The following is a 15,233-nucleotide window of genomic DNA, read 5'->3' as shown; positions in this document are numbered from 1 at the left end:
TTCACTCTACGAATTCTCAGCATACAGATTTTCACATAGAATTCTTGACATATAGAATTTCACGGCAAATCCTAAATTTTTACTAAGAATTCTTAATTTTGGGAGTTCTTATTTTATTCTTGATTTTGACTTGGAATGTTGTTCATATTTTCACTGGGAATTCTCAACATAGATACAATATCTTCCCTGACATTTTTTATAGATTTTTTTTTTCTACAGGTAATTGTTTGCACATATTTTTTGTACTGGGAATATGTTATAGATTTTCATTAGGACTGCATCACTGCAGCGGAAATCCTTTGTACAAATCTCTGCTGAGTTGGATGGAAGACTGATGAGTAGCGAAGGACATCTGAAGGTCTTCCAGCTCAGATGTTTGCTAATATAGACAGATGGAGAATTTGTCCTACATTTTGTCCATCCACTGTAATAGACTTCACTGCAATAATTTTAAGTCTCTCTTTTTTCCTCTTCTTTTTATCTTAGTTTGCTCTATTAAGAGTCACACAGTGGTTCTGTCTATTCCGTCATTCCTGCTCTATAGTGCTCTTTTTGTCGACACTGATCCACAAACGCAAATTAAATATTTCGTTAATTTGCTGAAGTGCCTAATCAGCTCACTCGAGCAGAAGTGTCGGTGAGAAATGGATGACGTTCCGCCAGGAGGAAATCTGGAGAGTTTGTTTTTTCGCTCTTACTTTGAGACAGAGTGTGAGTCTGTGTTCCCTCAAGGAGACTTTGACAGGCTTTGTTTCATTCATTGGCTCGGTCCTGACAGAGAGTCACCCTCTCTGGCCCCAGCCAGTGGGCCATCCCAGTCAGGGTTTAATTGATCCATTACATAATGTGGAGCCTCGCAGTGTTGCCAGGCCTGGCTCCTGCGGCGAATGGAGGGAGGGCACGAGAGAAGCTCGTTAGAGGCTTTCAGGAAAACAAAAAGGCTGTCTCCAGCCTCTGATTGTGTGTGATTTTGTGCGCACACAATCAAACCCCCTACTGCTCGAGTCAGTCAATAAACATCCAATTATGCAATAATGCTAGGCAAGTTCTACTCCAGCCACAGATTGGTCAGAATCTGCTGCTTACAGCTTTGCTTCCTCACTTTCTTCTACTACTAATACTGTTCCAGCTCTAGGATGCTAAAGGTGATGCCGGCTTGACATGTGGTCCGTTACCGAAGGGCTATATGATAAATCATCCAGTGCCAGCGGAGCCAGAAATCAAAACAGAGACAATCAATGTGACTGTTGACTTCCCTGGTAATTAGCATCATACTCGGTGAGGCCCAAGTCTCCTCTTGTTAAGGGAGGGCTAATGGAACAGGAGAGATCAATACCTTGTGACGGAATCTAACGAGCGGTCGATAGGCTGGCGGAGCCAGTCCGTCCATGCTGGGCCGAGACTCCACCCCCAGGACTCCGCCAAAAAGCAGGATGGCCACCCACCACCATCCAGAGCCCCTCATTGGCTCTCCCCTGCAAGAGAAAAACACAAACAAATGAATAAAAACGCCAAGCCGAGGAGTCTCCGCACCACACTGAGCTCGATAGCCATTTAGCCACAGAAGATACATCAGCGATGGAGTAATTAGAGCAGACAATAGGAGCTGCCAGTCTGCAGAGGGTTTAAACTAATGCTATCAATAAGAGGCTCACACACAAGATTAAATCTCCCCTGAATCAATTAAGGGAAGAGAGGCATCACGAGGAAATAAAGATAAAAGCAAGACAAATAGGTGATACATTAAGATAATTGCTGTGACGACTTAGTGTGAATTAGGCTGCGGTTCCAGGTGGCAGGACTTATATTTGGATTGAGCGTTAAGAGGGTGAAATTGCTGCTGTGTGTGCAAAACTGCATTTGCGTCAATATTGATTGTCATGGATTGGTGAGAATGGCAGGTGTGTTGGAGCGTGGTAGCTGGGAAGAAACTACGATAAAGCAGGAAAAGTTTCGCAAGTACCATTTCTGCACATTAATGACTCTTTTGGAAAATGAAATGTATTTTAGAAAGTTTTTTAGCTAAATAATTAAGGAGCTTCGTATGTTCTCAGAACAATGGACTCGCTAACTACCAGTGTTCCCTGGAAATTGTTTGTCGATTTTCACTGGGAAGCGCTTTACATATACATTTTCCCTGGTGAAGTTTTACTGAGAATTGCTTCCATACAGAATTTCTCTAGAGAATTTTTTGTACGTTTCAGAATTCATAACATGCAGTTGTTCTCTTTCCGATGATGTGCTTTCAGTGGAAACTCTCAAATAGAAATCTTCCCTGGGAATTCTTTGTAAGTTTTCACTCAGATATTTATTTAGAATTTTTAGGTATTTATAGGCACTATAGATTTTAACTGGGATTTTTTTGTTCGTTTGTTTGTTACATCCAATTATTTTCCTTGGGAATACTTTCTAGATGCCCTGCGATGGACTGGCGACCTGTCCAGGGTGTATCCTGCCTTCCGCCCAATGACTGCTGGGATAGGCTCCAGCACCCCCCCCCATGACCCTGACGGAGAAGCGTCTTGGAAAATGGATGGATGGATGGATGCTTTCTAGATTTTCACTGGGAATTTTTTGTTTGATAGAGAAACATAAAATAAAAGAGTCCAGATGTCAGCATCACTGAATGTGGTTGGGGTCACTAGGATCACAAGTAGCAGGACATGCAACAAACTTGAATGATTTCCATCAGTAGCTCACCTGATTTAATTTATTGAAAGACCAAACAGGATTATAACTGTAATACCTGACTTCATGGAGAGATTTAAAAATACAGCCCTAAAGGTTATTTGTATTTATATTAATATTGGTGGTTCTTTAAACAAATAAACATTCATATATATATGTATGTGTATATATATATATATATATATATATATATATATATATATATGTAATACAATTTGGAAATTCAGGCAAAACTCAGCACACTTAAGAGAGTTTCCTGCTCAAACACATCTACTAAGCCTAGTAAATAATAATACTGTTTAATAATTATTTTTAGCTCAAAGTCCTGACCTCATTTCTCTTTTAACATAATAATATCATTTTCATGGATCTTACTTTCTGGTGTAAAAAGCAACATGTTTCAAAAAGTGCTCACTAAATCCAATTAATTAAAGATGTAACTGAGTGTAAGCCAGTGAACTTGATAACATGGTGAACTTAAAAAAGAAACACTGAGAAGAAAAACAACCAATATATGTGAAAACGGTTGGCTTTTATTCGAGTCCACTTTACAACACTTATTATTATGACTTGACTGAGGTGTGTTTGAGTAAGGAAATCACCAAACAGTGCTGGACTGTTCTAAAATACATTGACTTAAAAACAAACAACTAAATAAATGTCTCAAAAGATACAGCAGCCTGTATGTTCCAAAAATAGCAGTGGTGTTAAAAACAAAGCCAAATTGACCCACACTACCATTCAAAAGGCTGGAATCACTGGCTTAAACAATATTAAGCCACTTTGATTGCAGAAAAGTGTACAAGTTGACATGCACATGCAGTACAAGGTGACAGATTTTATATGACTTAAAGCTCAAGCCAGAGTAATGAATGATTATAATATACTATTCAAAGCTACTAATACAACCTGACTTTGTCTAAAGATGTGGTATTTAGAATCAGCCCATGTTTGCTGTGACAGACACTTCAGTCTCACAGAGTTACTGACAACATGCCGCCTTCTCAGTGACAGAAATGCCACTGATGCACGTGCACATGTGTCATAATAATACGTGATAACATTAAATAAACACCAATTTATAAACATCTCATCAACAGCTGACATAAAGAACTCTTCAGCTGTTTTGAAGCCACAATGTTCTACCACACATTCCCAATACCAGTGCTACCGACCCCATCCTCTACTTTTTTGTTTTCACTACTCTACTGATCTAGACCAGGACCTTGCTCATTAGTTAATGAGTCGAGTAATGAGAATATGAATGAAAATATAAAAATGGGCTTGGTGGGGGTCACCAGGACTGAGATTAGAAACGTCTACATTCTTAAAAAATGGATGTTCCTTAATGGTTCTTTGCTTGAATGGTAAGATTCAAAATAGAAAGAAAGAAAAAAAAAACTTGCTATAGGATTTTACATTATGTGGAAGTTAAACTTTATACACATCTCAATTTTAAAAAGTAGTTCAATTGGTCTTTAGGGCCCCCAGGCAGTCCACATTCTTCTTCATCTTAACTTAAAACACATATGGATAAATGTGGGAAACTTCACTTGAACTCTGCATAACATTGACCTAAGCATGCATGGCAGATGTCATATACTCTCACGAGTTGTCATCACAGATTCAGCAACGTAACTGTTATGTTTCCATCACCGACAGATGCCGTAATGTTTGATGTTATGACAACATATGCCAATTGTACTGTACTTAGCCGTCATGGTATTAACCACCATGGTATCTGCTGTGACTATTACCAGTAATGGTAACATGGGTAACATGACACTGATATGTCACTGGTTACAAAATGTCATTTGAACTTATTACAGCATATGACAACTACCATGATGTGTTCATGGTATAGTTGTGCCAATGTCATGCAGTAGTGTTCAAGTATTACCAAATATGATTAATAAAGATGATGAATAAACTCTAATCAGTAACCCATGAACAACATATCAGTGAGGTGGCAGTAGTGAAGCATCTGAATATACTGAAGATGTTCTGTTGATACATTATTTACATTAAGTAGATGTTTTGTTAATATGTTACTTCCATTAAAACCTACCCTTACCTAACACCTAACCTTAATCCTAACCCTAACCTTAACCTCAACCCAAAACCTAATCCTAACCCTCATAGGTTTTTGTCATGTTAATGAGAGTCTGTTGATTCTTTGTTACATGTAAAAAGGGCCACTTAAAATAAAGTGTCACCAAGATTGATAGAAATGTTTTATTTCTATAAACTACAATTCCAAAATCAGCAGTTGGCTCAGAAACACCGCCACCAAACCTAATAGTGTCACCTGGCAGGTGTCAGGATGTTTAATGGCTTGGCTTTCCAGGTCAGAGGACTTTGGTTTATTAGGAGACATTTCCCACTGTTTAATATGCATGACTCTCACAGCTTGATCCACGTGACCTCTACAGCACAGTATACTTCATGCTGAAAGTTATCACCCACTGACACATGACTCATGCATGTGTCTTTGTGTATTTTTGGCAACTGCTCAAGGTAAAATAAACAAACATAAAATGCTAATATACAGGAGGTCTACACCACCATCACAATCAATTCAACTGCTTTCATATGCATATAAGAAATATTTGACTTTAGAGACACTTTAAATAAGAATCTGCTTTTGAGGGCCTCTTTTAGCTCATTCTTTTAAGCTGCACAGTGTATCATATCTCTGTTAAAACTGAAAGAAATAGCACTACTGAGTGAAGAAACCGCTGAAATGTGGTGCTGCTGCGAGTCACCCTGTAAAGCCTGAAATGATCATCTAAAAGTTAAAGGTGTTGGGTCAGATTTTGGAGTTTTTCTGATTTATTAACAACACACACACACACACACACACACACACACACGCACACACACACACACACACACACACTCATGCTGAAAAAGAAGGTCTAACTTGATAAATAGGTCTCAAAGGAAAAATCAACATTATACCAAATAACATAATGAAGATACAATGATAAAAGTAGATGTACATCTTCAAAAGACGTCTTTTGCCAAGTTTTACCAAATTATCTTAAGTCTTCATATTTATAACCTGTTCATAGTACTTTATACCCCTTCATATTTATAATCTGTACATTCTTGTTTATATCCTGTATTAACCCCCTTCATGTTCATACCCCCTCATATTTTTTTAACCTGTATATACTATACTTACTGTACATTGTAACATACATATTTATATTGCTGCTAAGCACTTCTGGATGGATGCAAACTGCATTTCGTTGCTTTGTACCTGCGACATATGCAATGACAATAAAGTTGAATTCTATTCTATTCTCTTTCAAGTGAATTGGAAAACTTTTATTCACACAAGGAAGGGGTTGGAGACACAACCCATGTTCCAAATTGTGTGCTGCAATTACCCATTTTCACCAGAAAGGTCTCCAAATCCACAAATCCTACATCAGGCATGCACAACTTTGGTCCTGGAGGGCCGATATCCAGCACAATTAAATGATTTATCTGCTTAAACATGCCTGATTCAACTCAGCTGTTGATTGCCAGGATTAGTAGGTGTGTTTGAACAAGTGGACTACCAAACTGTGCTGGACACCAGCTCTGGAGGACCAGAAGTATTCCAGAATCAGTAGTTTAATCATTGGAATCTTACATATTCCTGCCCAAACCACTTTTTTTTAAGTTTTCTTCTAATTTACTTTCATAAGTTCCACTCCTAAAATAGAATAGGTTTACGTAACAAAACCAGTCACAATCTTTTTTACATGTCCATTTTCCAACTTCTATCCCTTACACACTTGAAAAGGGGTTCCTTAGTAAAGTCAATGGTTTTACTTAGAAGCACAACTTCTATGCAGTACCAGTTCATGCTTAAATGGTTCTTTGCGTGGTGAAATATTTCTTCACGTTGATGGAGAATATGTTGTAAATGGTTCCTTATAGAGCCTTTCTGAAAACGGTCCTGTACAGCACCAAAAGGGGTTCTTCTATGGTTACAAGCTTGACATCATCACAGTAATAGAACTTCTTTTTAGTGCTACGTAGAACCATTCTAAATTGACCCCTGTCTTTACAAAAAAAATGTGCCATATTCAAAAAGCAGTATGGGCTGAAACACTCCTTACATGTAAATGAGCCATACTGCAGTTGGCTGTATCAAAGCCTTAATCAAGGCTGAAATTTTGGGCTGAACCCAGGCACCACCAACTGGAGACTGAATAAAGCTCCACATTGACACTGATTGCACCTGTTAAGATACTTTGTAGTGTACCAACAATGACAGCCACCATCAGACCATTGCTAAACATGAAAGTATATTTAAATTACGCTTTAATGAAGGTATCAATCAAATCAGCGCCAAACATGGCAAACGTTTTCATTCAGAATACAGTACATATTCACATACCACCATCACAGTGGAACTGCTGCATATAGGATCTCTTTGGATCTCACAGACAAAGCATGAGTCAAAGTCAAGTCAAAGTTTATTTATATAGTTCTTTTTACAGCTGGTGTTGTCACAAAGCAGCTTTAAAGAAGAAAAATCCGGGTTCAAGCCCCCATGAGCGTCGCCAATGGCAACAGTGGCAAGAAAAAACTCCCTAAGAGCAAGAGGAAGAAACCTTGGGAGGTACCAAGACTCAAGAGGGGAACCCATCCTCCTCTGGTTGACACTGGATAGTAAACAGCATTTTGAGTGACTCCAGTGTACCAGATTAATTTAATACCAAATTAATTACATAAATGGCCAGGGCCCAAAGTTGAAGTTACTGAATAATAAGCCTTAGTACATAAAAAGCCTGAGATTTTAAGGGGTTAAAGATTGTTAAAAGGTTAATAAATCCACTAAAAGTGGGAGACATATAGTGAAAACTCCAAATAATATTTAAAGCTGATCTGAGCTCAACATGTTTGGAAAATTATGTCTGAACCCGTAACTTGACCCATCATTTTCAGACAAGTATTTCAAGCTCTACAGCACATATTTGCCCCTTTTGGGCCGAACGTACTGTATTTTGGTACATCATAAAAAGGACAAACAGGTTGTTATTGTAGCTTTGTCTCCAAATGGCAGAGGTCTTGAAATCTAGACCTTGAATCCAGTGTCCAGTCCTGTATTTTGTAAAAGCTGGAAGCTAATTTTAACTATTGATGGAGCTGATTGGCCACCAAGGGCTATACCCACCAGTGACTGCCAAATCCAAGATTGGAAACTGAATTAAAGGTCCAGATTTGAAGACCTCTGCCATATGAACTGTATGGAGTGGATGCAAATTATGTTTACATTCTTCATCAACGTCTTGGTTTCAAAATAAAAAGTGAATAGAACTCCTTTCCCTATGATATGGGCCTTTTAAAAGGGGAAACTGCCTGTCATGCACTTTGCTTAAAATGCTTTCAGGCCATGCATGACGGACATACATCAGACTGATAGTACAAGCTCACTGGAGAGAGAGAGGATGAAAAAGGGGAGGTGGCAGGGAACAGGGACAGGATGAGAGAGAGTGAGAGAGCAGAGTGACGAGAAAAAGATTGAAAGCCGTGGCTCCGACTATAGGGACAGTCATCATAACTTCAGCAGATGGCCATAAATCGGCCGTGGCATGTTAAAGCTTTTTGGCATTGACTTTAAAATGAGGGATATCTATCACTCACAATGTACACAATGCATCATATGACGACAGTCTCCCAGCAGGCCCTGCAACCATAGGCAAAGGCACGTTCCTGCAAAGGCAGTCAAGAGAGCAGTCAGCCCGAAGCACTTTTATCCTTCCTTCATTGCGTCAATCAAGCGAGGTCGGTAAGTTGTTTGACTGCATGCTCTGCTTTTTTCCCTGTTTAGCAAGATGGTGCTGGGTTTTGGATTCTCTGAGTCTGAGCCTAGGGCTAAAGGGTAAAAGCAGAGATGAATGTTATCTGATTGAATTCATTATTCAGTGAAGAGCTCTGAACCTTTCAGGAACCGTTTAGATCTAAGCTTGTATGAGCTGGATGGACACACTTTGGCACCAAGGTCACCTTCAGTCCTGCTGGCTCAGAAAGTTTGTGCACTGTCAGGATTGATTTTGGTTGTAAATACCTACATTGTGTGAGGTTGCTGTGCATCAGCGGGCAAAGCTATTTCAGGCACCTGACTGCTGTCTTTTAAGCTTCTTGAAGCAGCTGACTCACTGAATTCCACCAGTTTGGGAGAATTACTTCTTGCTGTGGTTTGACCTGGGATTTTCAGTGTTCAGGCAGTGTTAGGAGGTCACCATCCCATAAATCATTTTCAATCAATCAATGCGGGCAGCTATTATCTGTCACCATGACTCAGCTGCTTTCTAAAAAGCTTCTCGACAGTTCCTCACAGGCCCCTTTCAAAAAGTTGGGCATCTTGAACTTAGGTGGCAGCAGCAACTGTCTTTGATGTAGATGTCTTGGAAATATATGGAATACTTTTTTGGGGTGGTTCTTTAGTTTCTGCTGCTGATGTTTTTAAATGAGGACTATTGTAGCTAAAATGAAAAACAGAACCATTGCTACATCTGTTTTAAATATGACTATTTGCATCCAGGGGTACCCCAGTAGTCTGTAGAGTGATATTTTGTTGTTTAACCTCTTATTCTCAAGAGTATATTTTGGTTTTTCCATCTGAAAACTGTAAGACAAATTATTCAGTAACTGCACAAAATAAATGATAATTTTTATTTTAATTTTGTATTTATTTTTTGTAAACACTCCCCTCAAATGAACAGAAAGTGTGTTTTATGATCACAGATATCACTATATGCTTAAAGTTTACTGCTGAAAGCCAAAAATCTTAGAAGCTCTTTATATTTGTAACCATTCAGCAGAATCCAGATATGTGCAGATAAAAGGGAAAGTACTGGTTTTATTATCGTAAGGCTTAAGCACAGTCAAGTAACAATCAGAATAAACACTCAGCAAGTCCACAAAGAAACAACACCTCACACTGACTACCACTAAAGCCCGGGCTTATATACTATCTAGCAAAAACGTGACACATGAACACAGGTGATCCCTCTCAATAGTCAGCGGATTGGGAATGCTGATATGTTTGCAACCGAGTGTGAGAAGTCACGTGATCCCCTGTAGTATTCTGGGCAGTGTAGTCAGTCTCAGAGCCCGAATCAGGAGGAAGCTGAGAGTTCACATGATCTCCCGAAGGTATTCTGGGAATTGTAGTCTGTTTCAGTTCTGAAATCTGTCCGAGGCGTGACAATATTACTTTACAAAAATAATGTTTACAGAGCAGATCACTGAAGAGACGCCATCTGTTTATAGTCTGTAGCCCAGATTTGTGGAAAAATGGGTCGACTTTCAATAGAAAAACCTTCAGCTTCTTTTATTATAAGGGTTTTGAATTACAGCACCCATCTATTTGACTGGAAAGAGGACAGGTACAGCTCTCATACGACACCCACCTTTTGAATGTAGTTTATGAAATATGACAAAGTGCTTTTTGGAACCACTGGTGGTTTTTAAGAGGCTACAGACTAGAAAACCACCTTCTGATGATGTATCATGAAGGTGGGAGGAGCTTTTTGAAAACTACACCTACTATGGAGTGGGCTGTTCTTATGTGTTTATTTATTTATTTATTTTTCTTGACTTTTCATCGGCTGGTAAATGTACAAGGAGGGGAGCTTACTCACCAAATAGCTTATTGCAACCATACAACTTTGACCTGCCTTAAAATCATCATCGTTTACTCAAACAACAGAAATCAGACAAGGAGGACAACAAGCTAAAAACTAAAGTTAGCAATATAACTTTATCTAGATACTAGACCTTACCTGGACCTTTTATCCTGGGCTTAAATGGTAAAAACTTTCTGGTCACTCTTTTTAATGCAATTGTGTTTGACAACTAAGAAAAGTTTTACCCTAATACTTGCTTGGTTGCATTTACACTGCAAAAAAATGTTATTTTGGCAAATGAAATTGTCTTAAATCTAGTCAACATATATAATATTTCTCATCTTGAGAAATTTCAACCTTATTGTCAGATTACTGAACATTTTTAAGTGATTGTAAGTGGTTTATTTTAAGTGTTTTTTGTAAGTCAGATTATCTCACTATATTGGCAGATAACTTGTAAGAAATATTCTTGAAACAATTAAAATGATGTGCCAGTTTAGTGAAATAATCTGACTTACCGTAAACACTAAAAAGAAGTACTAAATATCTAGAAATCAGTTAAATAATCTTGTAATAATCATACAACAGTCTTAGCATGAGACATATTAGACAGACTAGATTTAAGACTAACCTATAAATTGGTGGATGGCCTAGTGGTCAGGATTGGTTGACACCACAGGGATTCCCAGTGGTTGTATGGATGTTATTTGGGTAATGCATTCTGGGTATTGTGGTGAGAGACAACTGATGAGGAAAATATAAAAGCTATATAAAATTGTGAATTAAAAAGATATAATGCTGCAATGCAGAATAAGATGACAAATATTCTAGACAGATCACATGAAATTCTATTTTAAAGCCAGAGGCCTCTTAAATGATATAAAAGGTCTCTCTCTCTCTCTCTCTCTCTCCCTCTCCCTCTCTCTCTCTCTCTCTCTCCCTCTCCCTCTCCCTCTCCCTCTCCCTCTCTCTCTCTCTCCCTCTCCCTCTCCCTCTCTCTCTCTCTCTCTCTCTCTCTCTCTCTCTCTCTCTCTCTCTCTCTCTCGCGCTCTCTCTCTCTCTCTCTCGTTCTTGGCCTGTCTTGGCACCCTAATTGGACACAACAGAGTAGTTTACATTAGCCAAGGATTGTGTTCGGAAGTGATGTTGTGGATTATGCTCTTTCTACTCACCATGTTACCAGATCAAATTTACCTCTGCTAGACAGATGACTTGCATTACGTTGTAGTTTAAATGTGAATTGTTGGTTAAGGCCGTTATGCATCTGAGTAACCACCCCACATGTAGCGAGTGCCCGACTTTTTCTCATGATTATATTTAGGTAGACAGGTTTACTGTGTTTACTTTTTAGCTGAGTGGTCAGCTGTAGGTTGTTTTGCACTATTTTTGGGGGGAAACGGGATTATTTGGGCAACATTACCCACCCCTAAAGACTTTTTTCCCCATTCAGTGTGTTTTAAATATTAAAGATGGCCATTTTGAGTCAGTAAACAAAGCAAAGAAACATTTAGTGACAACATTTGCCATCTGGCAGTTGATTTGGTGATTGTTTATCCATCCATCCATCCATCCATCCATCCATCCATTTTCTAAGCCGCTTCTCCATCAGGGTTGCGGGGGCGATGGTTTATATGTGGCCTAATTGTTAATGTTAATGTAGATTCTAGAACTGGTGGTTTTCCCAGCCAGGAGCAGCAGCCATGGCCCACATGTGAAGTCTTAGTAATTGTGAAAACTGTGTAATTGTGCGAAGTATATGGACAGAACATGTTGTATAACAATACATTAACACCACTCCAGCCTTCATTCCCAGCTAAGAGGAACATGTTGACAGGTTGGACCACCATCTGGCATTGATCTTAACATGTTACAGTCTTGGTAGATATCCAGACACAGTGGCTTAGCTGAGCTTAGGCTTAGGCATTAGGCTTAGCTTTCTTCTAAATTGGAAGTACAAAAACCAGCTTTACTTTCAAATGTAAAAGCTTATATATTATTTTATTTTTTGTCTGGCACAAGAAAAGAAGAAGGCCTTGACGTCAAATACTGAAAGGCTATCAAAAACAGCTAATGGACGGAAGCTTAATTTGCAATGCTATTGCTATAGCTAAACAATAGAAAAGGACAACTTTAGGATCTCGTCATATTGCATTTCTTTTAATAGGCATGTTTACTCTGTGATATCTGCTATCTTGTGATGCTGTAGAATTCCTAATGCCATATCTAATCGTTGAACCTTATGAGCTCCATCATTAGGACAGTGCAGCAAAAGAGCCTCATCTTACATGCATTTTGGTTTATTTGGTCTGGTTTATTTATTTATTTTTGCAAGATTTCTATTTGTGCTGGAAAATAATGCATGCTGTGGAAATCTAAGACTGTACAGTTGCAACAAAATGGAAAACATGACATGTACAGCATTATATGGTGCGCTGGTGGACCTCAGTCAAATTCACATTTACTGTTTTAGCTTTTAAAGTTGAGTAATTATCCACTGATGACTTTACCACTAAAAACCTGATAAAGTGAATAATTCTGTTGGAGTTGGAGACTCTCTATTCAAAACTGGCCAACGTTCCTCTGTTTACATATAAATTATATATATATATATATATATATATATATATATATATATATATATATATATATGTGTGTGTGTGTGTGTGTGTGTGTGTGTGTGTGTGTGTGTGTGTGTGTATCACTGTTGCCATTTTTGATGTTTTTCAGTTTTTGACATCATTTGAAAATGCCTGATGCTCTTCACAATGTATGCAAATTTCATGATGAATGGATCAAAAGAAACCACCCAAAATGACTTGGAAAAAGTTTGGTTCCATTGACTTACATTTAAAGTAAAGTATGTTTTTTTTTTCCTTCTCCTGTAAAGTTATCATTTCACATTTTCTTCCAACAGCGATATATGTGCTTTTTTCATAGAAGGTATTACTGACAGTAAAAGTAAAACAAATCTTCCAGCATTTTTCTCCACGTTTTCAGATGAGGAGGGACACCACATTCAATTTAGCTTACCCTTGATCTGAATTACCATTCATTTTCTTTATTTTTAATTTTTACATTCCAATTTTGATTCACATTATTTGGCCGTAGAGTGATGGAGGTATTTTCAGTCTATTCCATCACAAACCACATCCATTAATAATGTTGATTCCTTTTCATTCTATCCTATATGTCACCTGCAACTCCCCTGGCTGTTGCAGTCCTGCTAAATAGGGATCTGGGCCTCAAACACACCTCTGAAAGCTCTCATCAATGAAACAAGTCATCTTAGCTTCTCTCCCCAGCTATAGAAGAAGAAATAAAAACTAGGGGAACATCAAGTATTACATTTTTCTCACATTATCACTTTTTAGAAACCCCTACCTTCTACTTCCACTCTGTAAGCTACTTTATGAAGTCCATCTATCTTATAGGTTCACTACACAGGTGTACAGTTACAGACTATCAGCTGCTACCACACATCACTGGTCAGTTTCTGACCACAGATCCCCTGTTGACCAGATGTTATTTGCATGATGGACCAGCACAGCAGTGACAGTTAGATAGTACTTGCATAGTGATGGTAATGTTTGGTTCTGGTAGATGTGTCCGTGATCAAAAAAAATCCAAACAAGAGCTCCTCTGTGGTCAAAAACTGACCATTGATGAAGGGCTAGAGGACGGCTAACACAAACAGATGGGCTACAATTTCTAACTTAAGACCATCAATGTGAAGCTAAAAGGTAGTTATTTCTGATAAAGTGTCCAGAATATGTTGGTGATACATTACTGTTACTGAGATACACAGATATGGACATTTATACCATATTTCACATTATTGTACTTCTTTTATGTAATACGTTTACTGTGCATTAAAGCATAATGCTATTTAGGCATTTATTTTTATCCCAAAGTGTAAAACTCTCAGGTGGTGTGACTGATCATGCACATATATACAACCCTAATTCCAATGAAGTTGGGACGTTGTGTAAAACATAAATAAAAACATAAAAATACAATGATTTGCAAATCCTTTTCAACCTATATTCAACTGAATACACTACAAAGACAAGATATTTAATGTTCAAATGGATAAACTTAATTGTTTTTTGCAAATATTCACTCATTTTGAATTTGCAACATGTTCCAAAGAAGTTGGGACAGGGGCATGTTTACCACTGTGGGCACTAACACACCCCCATACCATCAGAGATGCTGGCTTTTGAACTTTGCGCTGATAACAATCCGGACAGTCCTTTTCCTCTTTGGCCCGGAGGACACGACGTCCATGAGTTCCAAAAACAATTTGAAATGTGGACTCGTCAGACCACAGGACACTTTTCCACTTTGCGTCAGTCCATCTCAGATGAGCTCAGGCCCAGAGAAGTCGGCGGTGTTTCTGGGTGTTGTTGATATATGGCTTTCGCTTTGCATGGCAGAGTTTTAACTTGCACTTGTAGATGGAGCGACGAACTGTGTTCACTGACAGTGGTTTTCTGAAGTGTTCCTGAGCCCCTGTGGTAATATCTGTTACAGAATGATGTGGGTTTTTAATGCAGTGACGCCTGAGGGATCGAAGGTCACGGGCATTCAATGTTGGTTTTCTGACTTGCTGCTTACTTCCAGAGATTTCTCCAGATTCTCTGAATCTTTTGATGATATTATGGACTGTAGATGATGAAATCCCTAAATTCCTTGCAATGGCATGTTGAGAAACGTTGTTCTTAAACTGTTGGACTATTTGCTCACGCAGTTGATCACAAAGTGATGAACCTCGCCTCATCCTTGCTTGTGAACGACTGAGCCTTTCAGGGATGCTCCCTTTATACCCAATCATGACACTCACCTGTTTCCAATTAACCTGTTCACCTGTGGAATGTTCCAAACAGGTGTTTTTTGAGCATTCCTCAACTT

At 38.6% G+C, this 15,233-nt stretch overlaps 1 protein-coding gene across 4 annotated transcripts in view; it reads right to left on the bottom strand.

Annotated features, from left to right (window-relative positions):
• fstl5 (follistatin-like 5) overlaps positions 1–15,233 on the bottom strand; it is a 242,777-nt gene that overhangs the window by 200,204 nt on the left and 27,340 nt on the right. For all 4 annotated transcript variants that reach the window (XM_017692046.2, XM_017692048.2, XM_017692047.2 and 1 more), the window contains exon 2: positions 1,337–1,475. In XM_017692046.2, the coding sequence (XP_017547535.1) occupies positions 1,337–1,475 (139 nt within the window). The remainder of the gene's footprint in view (positions 1–1,336; positions 1,476–15,233) is intronic.

This window comes from Pygocentrus nattereri, chromosome 8 (assembly GCF_015220715.1).
Source record: "Pygocentrus nattereri isolate fPygNat1 chromosome 8, fPygNat1.pri, whole genome shotgun sequence".
In the NCBI taxonomy this organism is placed as follows: Eukaryota; Metazoa; Chordata; class Actinopteri; order Characiformes; family Serrasalmidae; genus Pygocentrus; species Pygocentrus nattereri.
This window is presented reverse-complemented; position numbering and strand designations above follow the sequence as displayed.